At 44.6% G+C, this 18,792-nt stretch overlaps 1 protein-coding gene across 1 annotated transcript in view; it reads right to left on the bottom strand.

The window, feature by feature from the left end:
* The window catches only part of LOC126455427 (PDF receptor-like), a 433,889-nt gene that overhangs the window by 178,346 nt on the left and 236,751 nt on the right, over nucleotides 1–18,792 (bottom strand). The window contains exon 3 of the mRNA XM_050091177.1: nucleotides 12,833–12,984. Coding sequence (XP_049947134.1) covers nucleotides 12,833–12,984 — 152 coding nt within the window. The remainder of the gene's footprint in view (nucleotides 1–12,832; nucleotides 12,985–18,792) is intronic.

Below are 18,792 nucleotides of genomic sequence, written 5' to 3'. Positions count from 1 at the left end.
GTTAAGGTCAGCTGTTCATTTCGTAAGAGACAGTAGCATTTAAGAACATTTCTTGCTACGCAATTCAGATTTCTTTCACGTAAAAGAAACTATTATAAATCCTAACGTTTGAGCTAAATATCTTACTTCAAGAGATGGATGAGGCAATAGATTAGGAAATATCTGATTTACAGCTAAACATTCTGTTTGTCTCCATATTTGTCTGTCTTACGCTAAAGGAATTAGGAAATTGTTGTAACTGTATTCAGCGCAGAAATTACTCCTACTTGAACTAATCACAATGTGGCCGTAGAACGTATGGGATACGACACTATCAATAGTGGGTGTGTTAAGAGAATAGTAGTAATCAGTTATTCAGGGACATATTGCCATATTTTTACGTATCTTCCTTCAGAAATAGATATTAAGATTACTAGTTTACCATCAGATCACTCCATGCCACCAAACGTAGAAACACAGCCGGCCGCGGTGGTCTCGCGGTTCTAGGCGCGCAGTCCGGAACCGCGCGACTGCTACGGTCGCAGGTTCGAATCCTGCCTCGGGCATGGATGTGTGTGATGTCCTTAGGTTAGTTAGGTTTAAGTAGTTCTAAGTTCTAGGGGACTGATGACCTCGGATGTTGAGTCCCATAGTGCTCAGAGCCATTTGAACTGATATTGTAACTAATAAAAACCAACCTGAATGAAGATATGTCGTATATACCATTTTAGACTGTGTAAACAACTTATCTTACCAACGCTTCGCCATTAATGAGTTTTTTTAACTATTTGGAGGTAATATGTGACCCTATCCTGTATGGCATTGCGTTCCACAGCGACGTCCACTACCAGACAGTGAAAGGACATTAACCGTGCGTTATCGGACGCAAAATGGTATTTTTCGTTCATTTTACCGAGGAAATGGAGCCCATAATTCCATCGTGTTTTTAACGTACCATCTGTCCACTTTCGGGGGCCCAACTATCGATCAACTAACAACTGCAGACAGGACTAATAAGACTGCACACAAACGATATGCGTGACATCGGAGGCTTATAACTGCTCGAAAATATGCTTAGAATGTAATTCGATCAACCAGAAAATAGCAGTATGAGCCATTCGCAGTAAAAGAGGCTTTTTTCCGCTTGCGACCTCATACTGTGTTATGTTATGCCTGCACTAACAAGTACTTAGTTTGGTGCGTGAATAGGGCGTCATTTGGAGCGTCCGGTTATGAGGTAGAGTGTAAAGAGTGTTCATTACTGTATGGAGGCAAAAATTGCCACATGATGAATATGGAAACGCAGTCGGAGTCGAGGATATGGAGTTCATGAGTGAGCTACATAGCATAATAATTCAGAAAAACAGAGATGATGATGATGATGCAGGAATTCAAAAAGATACGCTCGATAGGTGCAGTGGTTTTGGAAGTCCCGGAGAGACCGTGCATGAGCCTGGCTAGTCCAGCACTATAAGGCTTTGATCTCCAGAGCAACAGGAATATTTAAGTGGAAAATAGGGCCAACAATCTCCACCCGAGATGTCGAGGGCCAGTACAATAATAGATACTATTGAAAATACATGGGTGGATCACTGAAGAGCCATAAAAAAAAAAAAAACTGGTACACCTAATATCGTGTAGGGCCCTTGCGAGCACGCAGAAGTGTCGCAACACAACGTCCCATGGTCCCGACTAATGTCTGAAGCAGCGCTGGAGGGAACTGACACCATGAATCCTGCTGGGTAGCACATAAATCCGTAAGAATACAAAGGGGGTGGAGATTTCTTCTGAACATTCTGAACAGCACGTTGCAAGGCATCCCAGATATCCTCAATAATGTTCATGTCTGGGGAGTTCGGTGGCCAACTGAAGTGTTCTAATTCAGAAGAGTGCTCCTGGAGCCACTCCACTCTGTAGCATTTCTGGACGTATGGGATGCAGCATTGTCCTGCTGGAATTGCGGAAGTCCGTCGGAGTACACAATGGATATGAATGGATGCAGGTGATCAGACAGGATGCTTACGTACGTGTCGCCTGTCAGAGTCATATCTAGACGAATCACTGGTCCCATATCACTCCAATTGCACACGCCCCACACAGTTACAGAGCCTCCACCAGCTTAAAAAGTTCATTGTTGACATGCAAGATCCGTGGATTGACGAGGTTGTCTCCATACCCGTACACGTCCATCCGCTCGATACAACTTGAAACGAGACTCATCCGACTAGGCAACATGTATTCAGTCATCAGCAGCCCAGGCGAAGCTGAAAGCTTTGTGTCGTGCAGTCACAAAGGGTACACGAGTAGGCCTTGGCTCCGGATGCCCATGTAGATGATGTTTCGTTGAATGGTTCCTATGCTGTCACTTGTTGATGGCCCAGCACTGAAATCTGCAGCAGTTTCCAGAAGGGTTGCAGCTTTGTCATGTTGGCCGATTCTCTTCAGCCGTTGTTGGTCCCATTCTCGCAGGATCTTTTAGCGGTCGCAACGATGTCGGAGATTTGATGTTTTACCGTATTCCTGAAATTCACGGTACACTAGTGACATGTTCGTAAGGAAAAATCCCCACTTCATCGCTACCTCGGATATGCTGTGTGCCATCGCTCGCGCATCGACTATAACAACACTTAAATCTTGATAACTAGCCATTGTAGCAGCAGTAACCGATCTAACAACTGCGCCAGACACTTGTTGTCTCATATAGGCCGCCATCCACAGCGCCGTCTTGTGCCTGCTGACTTACACTGTATGTGGATACAGCTTCTTTGGAGCTTCAGTGTAATACTGTGAAGCCACTTGCAATAGTGTATTCGAGTCCTGTAGCAAATTTGTGAGGTAGTGTAAGTGCATTCAAATAAAACAGAGTGCAAAGTAATATCAGATTATGTGACTAGCAAAACGTGAGATCAAGCTCTTTCCAATCCATATAGGCTGTCACAATTAAAGACATTAAGAGAGTATGTAATGTCACAATGTGATAGCCCAGGAGCGTATGGATACGCTGTTCACTGTTGGCATCTGCAAATATAGGCCCTAGAAGTGGCTAAAGTAATTGGCCAGGCCAATTTCACGGGTTCGATCATTTTTTGTCAACAAACTTAAGTATGACTATAGTGTTCTTTCCTGGAATATTATTGAGTTTATCACACGTAGGTAAATGCAAGAAGCTTGCAGTATTCGTCAAAAGGCTTAGAGGTTTGTGGAGGAAGTGAACAAATATGCAGTAATTTGGAGTATGGACAAAGAAAAGTTTTGGGACAGTGACCAAAGTCTTATGTCTTCACTGTCAACAGTCTCACAGACGAGAGGAAACTAGAGTTGGTCTTTTGCTGTCTATGCAAAGCTCTACACACAGCTATGCAGCTGTTGTTCCTGTATCAATGAGTGGTAGATTGGCTAACAAGTACAGTACCTAGTTTCAACCGCTTCAAGGCACTTTTGCCCAATTTTTTTTCAAATACAGTTGAAGGAAAACGTAAACGAAACATTCTTGTGGAGGCAAGCAAATGCGGAAAAATCTTGGACAAAATAGACGTTTACTGTATGGTTCCCGGTCAGGCCATAGACATCATATTTTGTTGCCCGAAAATTTTTCGAACGAGAATGATACGCTCAGGATATTGGCAGTGTGAAAAAGCAGAGGTTGCCAAGTGTTCCACAACAAGGCAAGAAACTTTATTTTTTCAGTTTACTAGTTGTTAAACGTGAGGCATACTCAGGTGAGCCGGTCTGCGAGGTCGGCAAAGAGCAGGAGTGCGCTGCACCGGGCTGTGGCGATATCGGTGTACGAACTGTCAGCGAGTTGTGGCGCGTTGTGCTGAAGTCCAAGTTGTCTCAGCGGGCAACTGGGAACATGCTAATTCGGTTTGCAGGGAAGAAACAAATTGTGTCAATGGAGGTGATAGGACTCCACGGCTTTGATCAGGATGTTTCACGTCGCAAAGTTTTCGAATTTTGTAGGAGAGGCGACCTCCACCCGGCAGGGAAATTGCTCATCTTGTGTGTGAAGCTAGTGAGTTTGAAGGAAGCGCAAATTCATTCCTGAGAACACAGATGAACATCTGATCTAAGTTTGTAAAATCTGAACGGACTGAAATTTTTAATGGAGCGAAGTGTTATAGCTGCTCTCAGGATGACGTTTCTAAGAACAGTGCATGAAGTCGGATCAGAAGGAATGTCAGGTGTGTATTACTCGTACGAGACTTGGGTAAATCAAAACCACACTATAGATTTTACTTGACAAAGAGAGGGACAAAGTGGCTTTAAAGAAGCAGTAGGAAGAGGAGGGCGTCTTATGATAATGTTACGCCTGTTCCGCAGCTACTGGATTTGTGCTTCAAGGTAAATCTGTATTCCCATCAAAATCGTAGAAATAATTCTACTAACATCCTAAAATGAATTGGGAAACTTTTCGAAAAAGGTTTCAGAATCAGATGTTGCCCTATTTGTATCCATGCTCTGTCATTGTTTTGGACAGTGCAAGTTATCAGTCTACTTTCGACAGGCCTGCCACTACAGACACAGGAAAAGGTGATGTACTTTCATGGCAGTGAAGTAATGATATACGAAGAATTTAAGGAAAAACAAGAGCAAAGCTGTTGGAGCTCGTAAAGATTGCAAGTGCCAGTGGCAAAAAATACGAAATTGATTCCATAGATCTGCTACATGAACACAGGGCGATATTAGTAGCTCCTTACCATTGCTATTATAGCGCAGTAGAACTGGTATGAGCACAAGAGAAGAGAGATGTGGAACATAAAAATTCTACATTTAAAGTAGCCGACTCTGAAAGTCTGATCAATGTAGTAGCTGACTCGGAAGCTTGCGTACGTCATACTGACAAACTACAAGACGAAGATTACCAGAAAGAAGTTGTTAGCGACGAAATAATGAATTCGTTAATTGTCAGTGTGGCACTCACATCCAACGGCTGCAGTTCTGAAGGCAATGACAGTGAAACATCTGAATAGGAGCGTATGTGAATGGGATGTAAATTTTGTAATTTTCATGCCTCATTTACTTTCTTGTCAAGCTGTCTGTGCAGTAGAAAGTAATTCACAGCATAATCTGTTCTGTAATGCATATATCATTTTTCATGTCGCTATTCTGACTAGAATGTAACGTAGTTTAAAATGCCATTCATCCTGCTGTGGATATTTTGGAATTGATTATTTCATCCTTTTTTAATAACGTAGGACGAAACGGAAGGGGTAATCCGTCCTTTTACGTGGCATTTCTTACAGAATCCATTCTGCAGTGCGAGAATCTGTATCACTGGTTTTTATTCATGTCATTATGGCTGCGAAAGATAGAGCATACATTCAATTCTGTAATGAGTATCTCATGTTTGTTTGGTACACTTAATAAATTTATCATGAAACAATTCGTATCACACTATGAACCAGACCGTAGCAAGGTAGGTTAAACTTCCGCTATCGCGGCTGTCCATGACGTACATGATGTCTGCCCACTTTCAGCCGAGATGACAACACAGTTTTCCTTGTGAGCTGTAAGCCAGAGGCCATTAACGCTGTCGCCGATTGTAGCTGTTGGTGAGTCGCAGTAGGCTTGCGCCTGTTGACTCCTTTTCCGGCTACCTGCACAACATCGTTCTTGGGTCCTGACACACACCACGGCCACAGCCGACAAACCATTGTGTCCACCCCTTGTCACATTCGAACGTGTGATTCAGCGCACCTACCGCTGTGCCAGAGAAGGCAGCCCCTACTGTAAAATCTCGAGTAATAATTATGTTTCCAGACAACGCTGTTCAACTAGCGTCTAAGGGCATGTGGCAGCCACACACGCCAGCTCCCGAGCTCGGCTTCCTGCATATGTGGCATCACCATTTCACCTGCTCAGCCTCCATGTCCACAAGAAACCCTGGCCCAAGGGTTACCACTAAAATGCTAATTGATCCACTCTTCATTACTCGTAACTATACAGCCCTATTTTCATATTAAGTTTGTTACTAGTGTCGTAACTGTTGACCTTGAATACTTTTACCTTTCTAAAGACTTTTCATTGCAGATATTAAGGAATTATAACGTCTGGTAGAAAGAGCTATAAAGATAGTTTCCCTTCACTTCTTTATTTCCAAATGCTACGTCAACAGGAGAAATATTTCTGCGGTTACACATGTCACTAAGAGATCAAACTGTGTAATGCATCCCGTACATCCAGTTTTCCTCTGGTGCTATTTCAAAAGTTATCATAGTTTTGAAATCTCCGTTGTTTATTTGCATTGAATGTCCTAATGAAATGAATTCAATGTCAAGCTGAGAACTATATGTGCAACACTCTTGAGAATTGTTGATGAAAAGTCAAATGGCTCGTTAAGCTGATATATATATATATATATATATATATATATATATATATATATATATATATATAATTATATAATGCTACTTTTCTTCAACAATTCATTTAGTGTTACACATATAGATCTCAGATTGAAAATGAATTCATTTCATTATATCTATATATTGTGTGTGTGTGTGTGGGGGGGGGGGTCATCAGTCTTTCTATTGGTTCGAAGCAGGGCATGCCTTTCCCCTCTCCTGCCAATTTTTTGATCTCGGGGTACCATTTACGCACCATATCTTCCATTAACTGTAGAGTATATTCCAATCTCTCTCTTCCACTACAGTTTTTACCTCTACACGTCTCTCTAATACATGTCCTACCATCCTGTCCCTTCGTATTGTTAGTGTTTCCCACGTATTTCTATCCTCGCCAATTCAGCGGAGAACCTCCTCACTCATTATCTTATATGTCCAGGTAACTTTTAACATCATTATGTAGCACCAAATATCAAACGTTTCCATGCCCTTCTGTTCAGGCAACCCACAGTCCATAATTTACTACTATACAATGCTGTTCTGCAGAGCCACACTCTCAGTCGTTTATCCACCGGATAAAGTCAACATTTGATACTCTTTGGCCACGAATTGACTCTTTGCTTGTGCTAATGTGCTTCTTATATCCTTTTTGCTTCGTGTGCTATACGTTCTATTCGTTCTATTGTTATCAAAGAAGCAGAATTCATTCAATTCGACTGCTTCATTGTTTCCAGTTTTAATGTTAAGTTTGACGTTAATAATGTTTCTGCTACTCCCCATTGCTTTCATCTTTTTCTCAATTTACCCTCAAACCACAGTGAGTGCTCAGCAGGCTACTCATTCCCTACAGGGTCTCCTGCAGTTCTTCCACGCCTTCACCGGCAATGACAATGTCATCAGCGAATCTTATCGTTGATATTCTTTCACAATGAATATTAATCCAGCTCCTGAAATTGTCTCTTATTTTCGTAATTGCTTCTTTGAATAGATTGATCAGTAGTGTGAGCACTTCGTTCCCTCTTAGTTATTATTCATATTCCATGTTACCCACCTTTTCCTACAGCTTACACTTCCTGCTTTCAGAATTTCGAACAGCTTGCACCATTTTCCTTTGTGGAACTCTTTTCTTGGACGACAAGTGGCATTTCATTTCTTGGTGTTACGTAAGTGGTCTGTTACTTTCTCATGACTAAACCGTTGAACCAATTTTGATGAAATTTCGTGTAGACAGACAGCTTGAACACCGAGAAAGGACATACGCTACTCTTGAAAGTATGTAGTACAAAATATTTAACGATATTAAAAACATAAAAAATATTTGTGAATAATAATTACTCTTCGAAAAAGGCATTTATTTTTAGACTTATCAGCTTTTCATAAGTGTGAATACGATGCAACATAATTGATACAATGATTATACAATCATCAATATGTTTAATCCGTATTTCCCTGCTAATATTAATAAATAAGAAAATAGCTTTGCATGTTACACTTTCAGGACTAAAGACCTAATCCAGTTTGAATTAAATTTGGTATGGAGATATTTTCAGTCCTGAAGAAAAAAGCTATCATCTTAATCTAAGATGGTGAAGCAGGGAACGTAACATCTTTCTTTTTAACGTTAGTGAACATAAACCTCTTTTAAAATCATCAATTTTGTTGTATAATGTATACTTCGTTAATGCACAGTTATTTCAGTAGCATGAGGTAGGGATGGACACTCCTGCCTACACCAATCCGCACGCACCACTCTGCAGCAACGGGTGGGGCCTGCATGCCCGTGCTACAGTCACCCGAATAGGCAGATAAGTGAGGTCAGCTTACTTTACTTCACGTACAATAGCTTGCCTGATCATCACCACTTATTATGAAAAAATTATAGTGCAGTCGTGCAGCCGTGGGTAACACGCAGTGAGAAATAAATCAGGAAGGTAGGTGAAGCACCTCCTTTTCTTTTCTCCCAGTAACTCACCGAAAAAATCTTAACACAAGCTTTAAATAAAAATTTAATTCTATCATTACTGAGGATGAGGAACCGGGGAATGTGAATCACCCACAAGCTTCATCTTAGGTTGCATTTATTGCAACACAGCCAGTTAAAACACCATCAGTTACGGGTTGTAATTGATTAGGTAGGTCCCAGCTATACTGGCAACAATTTACACAAACCAGATTAAGGCTTGCAAATTTAGAAAATTTGAATTACACGAGAATATGGGAATAAGTAGTTAAACTGGAGAACAACTTGGTTCAGATTTGACTGGTATACATCGTAGCACCGTAATACTTTTCGACGAGATACATCGTAGACCACGGAGAACTAAGCCAATTCACGTGTTATAGGAAGCCGGATCAGTTATTTTAATTTGAGAGTGATATTTCAGTGGGCTTACTTTAACGATAAATGAGACCAGATAAATCTAGCACCTATTAAAAGGGGCATATACATTAAATTATGGAAATAGCACAAATATATATAGGCTTCTAACATAACTCTGTTTCACCCTGAACAATTCAGCATATAAAAGGGGTTACAAATTGCTCTTAAAAATCATCACTTTGCGATCACATTGGCAGTGTAAAACCCATAGAATAAACTCAACCACACTAAGTTACTCTCTAAGCTATATAAAACTGTATATAGGATCAAAGGGATCCTAATGGACCACCGCTGGCCTAAAGCTAGTTTGAGGAATTAAATCCCTAACTAAGGCTGAGGCAGGCAAAGAAAGGGTAAGACTGACTTCTACAGAGTACTAAACTCATTAATTGACCAGACCCCCCTCCCGAAAAAAAAAACATCGCATATCGAAACTCCATTTCACGGGCGGGACAAGTTTTACATAATTTAAAGTATAGCATTGTTATTTAATAATTAAATAAATCTCATTAAAATCTGGATAAACAAGTTACACAAATGCAAATTTAAATCACATTTATCTTGTTTGCTCGACGTGCATTTTGAGTGAAATGGGACGTGCTGGTTATAGACTCATACAAACCCAGGACTCAACCACAACAATTGAAACAACACTGAATTCAACAATGAAATGAACCCAACAGCACACAGCGGAAGAAACAGAAGAGGATACTAGAGCGTCTGATAGGAACAGTCAACAGTAGTCACGACGAATAACTTCAGCAATATGGCCGGGTTATTGGATCACCGTTGTAGCAGAATGTGACTGTCAACCACCGCTGAACAAAGCTGTATGATATGTCTTACTCTGATTGACGCACACTCCGATGAATAGCTACCGGTACCGAGACACAGTCTTGCTTCCACACCGCCGAAATAGAGGAAACAGAAGTGACAGAATTTCCATAACGTCCTGAATCAGAAACCTCTGTTCAGACCCATAGACAGTAACCTTATCGAGGCCACGTCTACTCTAGGCATAGCGTCGACAACCGTCGCACTACTCGCGGTCACTCGCCAGCCCGGCCTTGCCGCTCACCCCCAGCTGCTCGTGCAACGAAGAACCGCTTCACTCAGCGGCCCCTTGGTATCGCTAGTTAACAAAAGATGGCGGAATTGAAATAAACGCTGCAAGCGACATTAAGAGGCAGAGGAATCGAACTGTGAAGAACACAGTTCAGTAGGAATAAAGTTCCTGAACTTACTGCCCTCCAGGAAACGTGTGGCGCGCAAATTATTCTCTGGACTGAGACCTGGCTGAACCCTGAGATATGAAGTTCTGAAATATTTAATGAGGGTTGGAACGTGTATCGGAAAGACAAATTAGACACCGAAGGAGGTGGTGTCTTCATTGCAGTTTACAAAAATATTGTATCTATTGAGGTCGAAGTAGAGTGTGATTGTGAAGTTATCTGGACACGTTTAACAGGGCTAGGGGAAATAAAGTTAATTGTTGGGTGTTATTACCGGCCACCAGGTTCCACCGTGACAGTTCTAGAATCATTCAGAGGGAGTCTATATTGTGTATCGCAGAAGTACCCGGATCATGCTACATTAGTCGGAGGCGACTTCAACCTACCTAGTATAGACTTGGATGTCCATGGATTCCTCACAGGTGGTACAGAGAAGCCGTCGTGTGAATTACTTTTGAATACATTATCCGAAAACTGTCTTGAGCAGCTAAATCGACAGCCAACGCGTAATGGAAATATTTTAGATCTGGTAGCCACGAACAGACCAGACCTCAACGACGGTGTCAGTGTAGAGACAGGGATTAGTGATCATGATGTTGTCATTACGACTATGGTTACGAAAGTTAAAATGTCGGTCAAGAAGGCTAGGAGAGTATTCTTACTAGAAATAGCAGATAAGCAGTTGTTAGCATCCCACTTAGTAAATGAATCAACTTCATTTACTTCCGGTACGATCCACATGGAAGAATTATGGGCAAATTTTAAACACATCGTATATCACGCATTGGACAAGTATGTGCCGAAAAAGTGGGTTACGGACGGAAAAGACCCACCGTGGTTTAAGAGCGCAATTCGGAGAATGCTCAGGAAACAAAGGCAGTTGTACTCGCGGTACAAGAAAGATCGGGAGAATGAGGACAGGCAAAAGTTAGTACAGATTCGTGTTGCTGTAAAAAGATCGATGCGCGAAGCATTTAACCGCTACCACCGTCGTACCTTAGCAAAAGATCTTGCTGAAAACCCAAGGAAATTCTGGTCTTACGTAAAATCGGTAGGCGGGTCGAAGGCTTCCATCCAGTCACTCACTGATCAGTCTGGCCTGGCAACGGAAGACAGCAAAACGAAAGCTGAAATTTTAAATTTAGCATCTGAGAAATCTTTCACGCAGGAGGATCGTACAAACATACCGCCGTTTGCGTCTCGTACAGATTCCCGTATGGAGGACATAGTGATAGGCTTTCCTGGGGTTGTGAAGCAGTTGAATGGGTTGAAAATAAATAAATCGCCAGGTCCTGATGGGATTCCAATTCGGTTTTACATAGAGTACTCTACTGCATTGGCTCCTTATTTAGCTTGCATTTATCGCGAATCTCTTGCTCAACGTTAAGTTCCGAACGACTGGAAAAAAGTGCAGGTGACGCCTGTATATAAGAAGGGTAGAAGGACGGATCCTCAAAATTACAGACCAATATCCTTAATATCGGTTTGTTGCAGGATTCTCGAACATATTCTCAGTTCGAATATAATGAATTTCCTTGAGACAGAGAGGTTGCTGTCCATGCATCAGCAAGGCTTTAGAAAGCATCGCTCCTGCGAAACGCAACTCGCCCTTTTTTCGCATGATATTTTGCGAACCATGGATGAAGGGTATCAGACGAATGACATATTCCTTGACTTCCGGAAAGCGTTTGATTCGGTGTCCCACAGCAGACTCCTGACTAAGGTACGAGCATATGGGATTGGTTCCCAAGTATGTGAGCGGCTCTAAGAGTTCTTAATTAATAGAACCCAGTACGTTGTCCTCGATGGTGAGTGTTCATCGGAGGTGACGGTATCATCTGGAGTGCCCCAGGGAAGTGTGGTAGGTCCGCTTTTGTTTTCTTTCTACATAAATGATCTTTTGGATAGGGTGGATAGCAATTTGCGACCGTTTGCTGATGATGCTGTGGTGTACGGGAAGGTGTCGTCGTTGAGTGACTGTAGGAGGATACAATATGACTTGGACAGGATTTGTGATTGGTGTCAAGAATGGCAGCTAATTCTAAATATACATAAATGTAAATTAATGCAGATGAATAGGAAGAAAAATTCTGTAATGTTTGATACTCCATTAGTAGTGTAGCGCTTGAAACAGTCACGTCGATTAAGTATTTGGGCGTAACATTGCAGAACGATATGAAGTGGGACAAGCATGTAATGGCAGTTGTGGGGAAGGCGGATAGTTGCCTTCGGTTCATTGGTAAAATTTTGGGAAGATGTGGTTCGTTTGTAAAGGAGACCGCTTATAAAACACTAATACGACCTATTCTTGAATACTGCTCGAGCGTTTGGGATCCCTATCAGGTCGGATTGAGAGAGGACATAGAAGCAATTCAGAGGCGGGCTGCTAGATTTGTTACTGGTAGGTTTGACCATCACGCGAGTGTTTCGGAAATGCTTCAGTACCTCGGGTGGGAGTCTCTGGAGGAAAGGAGGCGTTCTTTTCGTGAAACGCTACTGAGGAAATTTAGAGAACCAGCATTTGAGGCTGACTGCAGTACAATTTTACTGCCGCCAACTTAAATTTCGCGGAAAGACCACAAAGATAAGATAAGAGAGATTAGGGCTCGTACAGAGGCATATAGGCAGTCATTTTTCCCTCGTTCTGTTTGGGAGTGTAACAGGGAGAGAAGATGGTAGTTGTGGTACGAGGTACACTCCGCCACGCACCGGATGGTGGATTGCGGAGTATGATTGTAGATGTAGATGTAGATGTCTTACCCTTTGAGCTCCAAATCACGGTTAAAGCTACAATAGAAAAGTGGCAGATCTTGGATATTTGAGATTACCAGTAACACGTGCCTTACACCTCACGTTACTTACAGCCTATGGTATGATCGCGGTTTCCTGAGTCCTACCTTGGCGGCGGCCTCAGAGCCGGCGTAGAGCCGCCGCATGAGCTGCAGGGTCTCCGGCAGGTAGCAGGGCGTGTAGTTGGTCCAACCCTGAGGGGACGAAGGGTCGCGGCCCTCCCACCGCCCTTCCAGCGAGCACCGCCGCACGGCGAACTCTGCAAGTACAAAAATCACACACTGTGATTACTGCAAAAGACTGAAATAACTCACCGGACAAAATGTTAGCGAGACCTGTAAAAGAGCTCATTGGCCGCTTTGGAGAGCTGTTGATGGTGCAGCGCCTGCCGGGTTGGCCGAGCGCCTCTAGGCTCTACAGTCTGGAACCGCGCGACCGCTGCAGTCGCAGGTTCGAATCCTGCCTCGGGCATGGATGTGTGTGATGTCCTTAGGTTAGATAGGTTTAAGTAGTCCTAAGTTTTAGGGGACTGATGATCTCAGAAACTAAGTCCCATAGTGCTCAGAGCCATTTGAACCATTTTTGATGGTGCAGCACTTATACCAGGCGGTCATGTAAGCAACACAAATAGTGTCAGTGAAGGAGTAGAGTGTACGTGGCAGTGGGTGGTGCAGGATCAGAGCAGCGAGATGAGTAGCCGTGGAGACGTCACAGAATGTCAGAAAGGACCTATCGTCTGTCTAAGAGTCCGTGACCACACCGTGACTGAAGCTGACCAATTTGTTGGCGAATCAACGGGAACAGTCCATTTCCTCTACAAGGTTGCTGCAATGTAGCACATCGTAAGAATAGTGTTCGTAATAGGAATCTAATAAACAGTGGCTGACGCACGGGAAAGCGGTCTGCGTGGCGCCACCTGGGGAAGGTTTGTTGCCTTCCGAAACTGGGTTAAAACCGCCAGGAGACCCTCCGATTCCCGGAAACGTTCATAATTTCTGAAGTGCTCTGTGGCTCAGAGGAACCTGAGTGGGGTGGGGACCGTAATGTCCTATCCCGGGGCCTTGACGTGGCCCCGGCGCTCCGTAACCCCCTTAGATGGGGTGAAGCTAACACGGGAAGGGCCGTCCATGCATGACGTTAGAAGGCTAGCCCTTAACTGGGTGCAATCCTCACTGAACCGCACTGGCTCACCGTGAATTATCAAAAGCGGTGGGTGAGACATGGTCGGCCATGATCCCCCAGTACGTGTGGAGGCCCTCCGGGGAACGTAACTCGGGTTTGAGTGCCACACCGTCTCGATGATGTCAAACTCCACAACATAAGACCCGGGCCATACCATCATTATATCACATCATCACTCTCATAACACCTCCGGGCTGTGGAACGGTGAGGGTTGTCGTTGTGTCAAGGAAGGACGTTAAACTCCCGTCATGGTAGGACGTTAAACGCCCCCAACCCAAGGCGAAAGCGAAGGGTGCATGGCACAGGGGGAGCTGTGTCTGAAGGACCATCCATCTGTCCTTCACTTTTCGCAGGGCACAACACCAGCTGATGCTCTGCATGCCGGCGACCTCTTTTGTCGACGTGGGACCTCGGCGCGAGTCGGCAAGTGCGCTTCGCCGCGCCCGTGGGTAACCGGGGCGTTTTCTGCCAAACCCAGGGGGTGGTGACATCGCCTGGGCCAGGTTAGCTGGGTCCAGACCGCCGAACGATGGGTGACCGGCCCGCCACCTGAGTAGGAGCGGGCCCCTGGCCTGCAAGGTGGGAGCTCGGGCTAGTAGCTGGCGAAGGACGAGAAGTGCATCCGCTTCTCCGGAGTGTGGGGTGCACTTGCCGATGAACACTGGGAGAAATCGTCGGTGAAGAGGCCACTGAAGGGGACCAGGACGCTGGCAACGGTGTACTGAACTCGGCAGCTCAGGGATGCCCTTGACCTGGGGACGAGGTTGGTGGGCGAGCCTCATTTTAGTCCCCCCCCCCCCCCCCCCCCCATGCCAGAGAAGCCGGTCTGGGGTAAGAGACGGGCTTCCAACCCTTTTTTCGCTTGTCTAACAATGATGGCTACTGAAGAGACAAGCGACTTAAGTGCTCCCATAAGGGCTTCGATGCTATCTGATCCCTCGCCACAGGATGGCCTGGGTCAGACCACGGAAGAAAGCAATCTGGAAAGGCATATGAGGATTACGCAGTTGTTAGATAAAAATATTAAGAATGGGAAAATTAGTCAGGCCGCAGTGCAGGCAATTAAAAATGAACTGGCGGCATGGGCGATTGCCAACGCAAAGTCAGAAGGGAGAATTGAGGAATTGGAAAGGGAAAACGAAAGGCTCAGGAAACAACCAGGGAAGACATGAGCCGGCGTCGCAGCACAAGCTGCGCCAAAGGCCCAAACAACAAAAGAGACCATTGTGAAGGTCTCTAAACGATCAGAAACAGCAGTCTTTTTAAGACCACTACCCGGCCAGGACATAAAGAAGGTGCAGGAAGTTTTTGCTACCACAGTAAATCCCGTAAGAGAAAAGATCAGGATCAACAAAATCAAGGTAACAAAAAATGTAGTTATTGTAGATGTTGCCTCAGAGGAAGATAAAAATAAGCTTTTAGAAAACCAGAAACTATGTAAGTCAGTTAAATGTGAACCCCCCCCGAAAGCGTAAGCCATTGGTTATTCTGTATGACGTCCCAAAATCATTGACAGACGAAGACCTATGTGAGACACTGTATCAACAAAACTTTGACGATTCAAACATAAGTATGGAAACCTTTCTAAAAGACTTTAAACTTAAATTCAGGACAGGACCTAGGGACAGAGATGTAGTTCACCACGTTGCAGAAGTCACAGGGGAACTGTGGAGGAAACTAACAGCTATGGGCAGGGTATACATAGGCTTTCACGCCATAAACGTGAAAGACTACCTAATCGTACCCCGTTGCCACAATTGTGGGGACATCGATCACATTCATAAATATTGCAGTAGGAAGCCGGCATGCTCTAAGTGTGGAGAGGACGATCATGTAAGAAAAGATCGTAGAAAATCCGCAGTATGCATACCATGCACACCAAGGGGCAAAAAGACATGTGGCGCAACCGGAAGGAATTGCCCAACATACAAATTACTAGAACAACGTCTAATTTCAAGAACAGATTATGGATGATGGCAATATCAAAACCAGATCAACCAATAAAAGAAAGTCGCCAAGCAAGAAAAGAAGGGACGCAGTAAGAGCAGAGAAATTCAAAGAATTTCTGAAATCTCTCCAGGAGACAAAGGAAAAGGAGATAAATGTGGTTGATACAAGCACTCAAACAGAACTAGAAATAGAAATTGATGAAATTGCAGAGATAGAAGAAATGGCTGACTCAAATACCTTGACAGAGTCCATGGCTCTGGTCAACTCGACTCTTAACCCAGAAGCAGAAAGCTTCATCACCAATCACGAGAAAACAATCCCAAAACAGACAATCATGGTTGACCTATGCATACAGACGGAGCCAGAAGAGGAAATTGAAGACAATCTGCAACCAGTAGAAAATAATTGCATTGTTCCAGTCTCAAAAGGTCCTCTCCAAACCATTGTGCAAGACGATACAATTACAAGTACAATGGACACGGAAGTACTTCCGAGAGCCCCAGATCCGGATCCTAGAAGGATCTACCCGAACCTGGAGCTTGCAATGCAACTATCACGATTGGAGCAGCCGGCTGTCCTGACTACAGCACTCAGGCACGTCGTACGTATAGGGCACAAATATGGCAGAAAGGTCACCTTCTCGACAATGGAGGCTGTGGGTAGGATACAGTTAAAGTCAATGAATTTTCCCACAGACTTCGGAGCTCTGCGTGACTTACTCAGAAGGGTTTTCGAGAGAAGAGGTGAGAAATTCAACATGCAAGAAATATATGTGCAATCTGTCCTTGCAAATGGCCGAATAGCTTCAGATTACAACAAACCATGGCCTGATTGCTATTTCCACACCTATTTCCCATAATATCTGAAATTGTAATTGGACAGATAAACACCCATAACAGTCGGCTGGTCATGCAGGAGCTTCGGAGGGTAGTGGAGGAGAGGAGACAGGATGTAGTCTGTCTGCAGGAGCCATACTCTAGGGCGGGGCAGATCTCCTTCATGTCAACCACTTGGCAGACCATCGTTACCGGAGAAGAGCCAAAGGCAGTGGTAATAGTCACAAACAAGGTCCTAAGGGCCACAACACTAACACAGCTATCAAATAGTCATTATAACGTAATAGAATTACAAACACCAGCTGGTTTAATATGTATCGTAAACACGTACTTCGAATATGCAGGAAATTTTGAAGAATTCTCAGACCACCTTGCGAGAATCATCTTGACACTACGCGGGCGTAGGGTTATAGTTACAGCAGACATTAATGCCAAGTCCCCTATGTGGTACAGCGGCACAAGGGATGCTAACGGTGAGAAGGCTGAAGAACTAATTATGGCTTCCCAACTTGTAGTGGCAAATAAAACAGGTAATCCCCCCACCTACAGTGGAGGTGGAGGGCAGGGAACAAACTTTGATGTCACCCTGACAACTGCAAACGCCGTCGGCATCATTGAAGGGTGGGAGGTTATTGAACATGCCACTACAAGTGATCACAACCTAATTACCTTCTGCCTCAGAGAAGAAGGGTGCCGCTGGGACCTAGGATGGGAAATCCAACTAAATTACAATAAGACCGATTGGGACCGCCTGGGTCGGGAGTGTGACATCCCGCCATTGCCTGAAGGTGACCTGGACATAGATAGATACGCCGAAGAGCTGGTAGGATCGACAGTTAACGCGGTCAAGGCCGCTGTGCCAACCAGGAGAACAGCCGTGGCGGCTTCCCCATCGCCATGGTCTGCCGATCTTGAACGTATGCGTCAGTCTGTGAGACGGGCGAGGAGGTACTACCAGCGCAGTGCCGTCTGGCAATAAAAACAGTTCTGGGTGCAGCAATACAGGGAAGAAAAGGAACGATTCCAAAAAGAATTAAAACAAGTAAGAATGCAAAGTTGGGAGGGGTATGTTCTGAGCCTGCTAGCCACGGATCCCTGGGGAATACCATACAAACTGGTCAGAGAAAAAAATCAGGTCCCCTGCGGTTCTCTCGACAAATATGACGGAGATAGAATGACAGAGTCGTGGCAGGAAACCGCTGAGGTTCTCCTGCGCACACTACTGCCAGATGATGAGGTAAATGAGGAGGATGACCTCCAACAACAAATCCGCAGGGAGGATCTACATGAATACACCAATAACACCGTGATGTACCCCTTCTCAGAGGAAGAAGTGGCAGCACAGATCAAATCACTAAAAAAGGGCAAAGCACCGGGGCCAGACGGCATAATAGCGGAGGTGGTGCAATTCCTTGCCCCCCAGCTAGTGGCGTCTCTCACAGGACTGTTCAATGTGTGTCTAAGAACAGGGAGTTTCCCTAAAATTAGGAAAAGGGCCAACGTAATAACCATAAGAAAAGGGAAGGATAAGGACCCCACTGAACCCAAATCCTACAGGCCAATCTGCCTCCTAGATAACTTAGGAAAACTGTTAGAGAAGCTACTGGCTGGCAGACTGACAGCACACAGGATGCTGTGCGGGATGAGTGACAGGCAGTTAGGCTTTAGTCTGGGGCGATCGGCGTCTGACGCAATTGCCCTGGCAGCTGAGGTCTGCAGCTCAACCCCGCACAAGTATGTGGTGGGCATCATGGTGGACATCAGTGGCGCCTTCGACAACCTGTGGTGGCCCTCGCTCTTCTCCCGCTTGCGTGAGAGGGAGTGCCCAGGGCCCCGCTATGGCTGTCTAAGGAGCTATTGTATGGACAGGTAGGTATGGCTATCGTCGCCTAGCGGAAAAACAAGTAAAACCATCACGAAGGGGTGTCCCCAGGGATCAGTTCTGTGGCCACTCTTTTGGGATATAAACATAGAGCCCCTCCTAGAGAAATTACAACTAAGTGAGGATGTGCTAGACGTGATAGCTTATGCTGACGACCTCCTCCTGCTGGTAGGCGGCCGCAGCCGAGAGGAACTTGAGCCCAAGATAGAACAAGCTA

This window comes from Schistocerca serialis, chromosome 2 (genome assembly GCF_023864345.2).
Source record: "Schistocerca serialis cubense isolate TAMUIC-IGC-003099 chromosome 2, iqSchSeri2.2, whole genome shotgun sequence".
NCBI classification, from domain to species: Eukaryota; Metazoa; Arthropoda; class Insecta; order Orthoptera; family Acrididae; genus Schistocerca; species Schistocerca serialis.
Note: the sequence above shows the minus strand (reverse complement) of the source record. Positions and strands in the feature narration are given on the sequence as shown.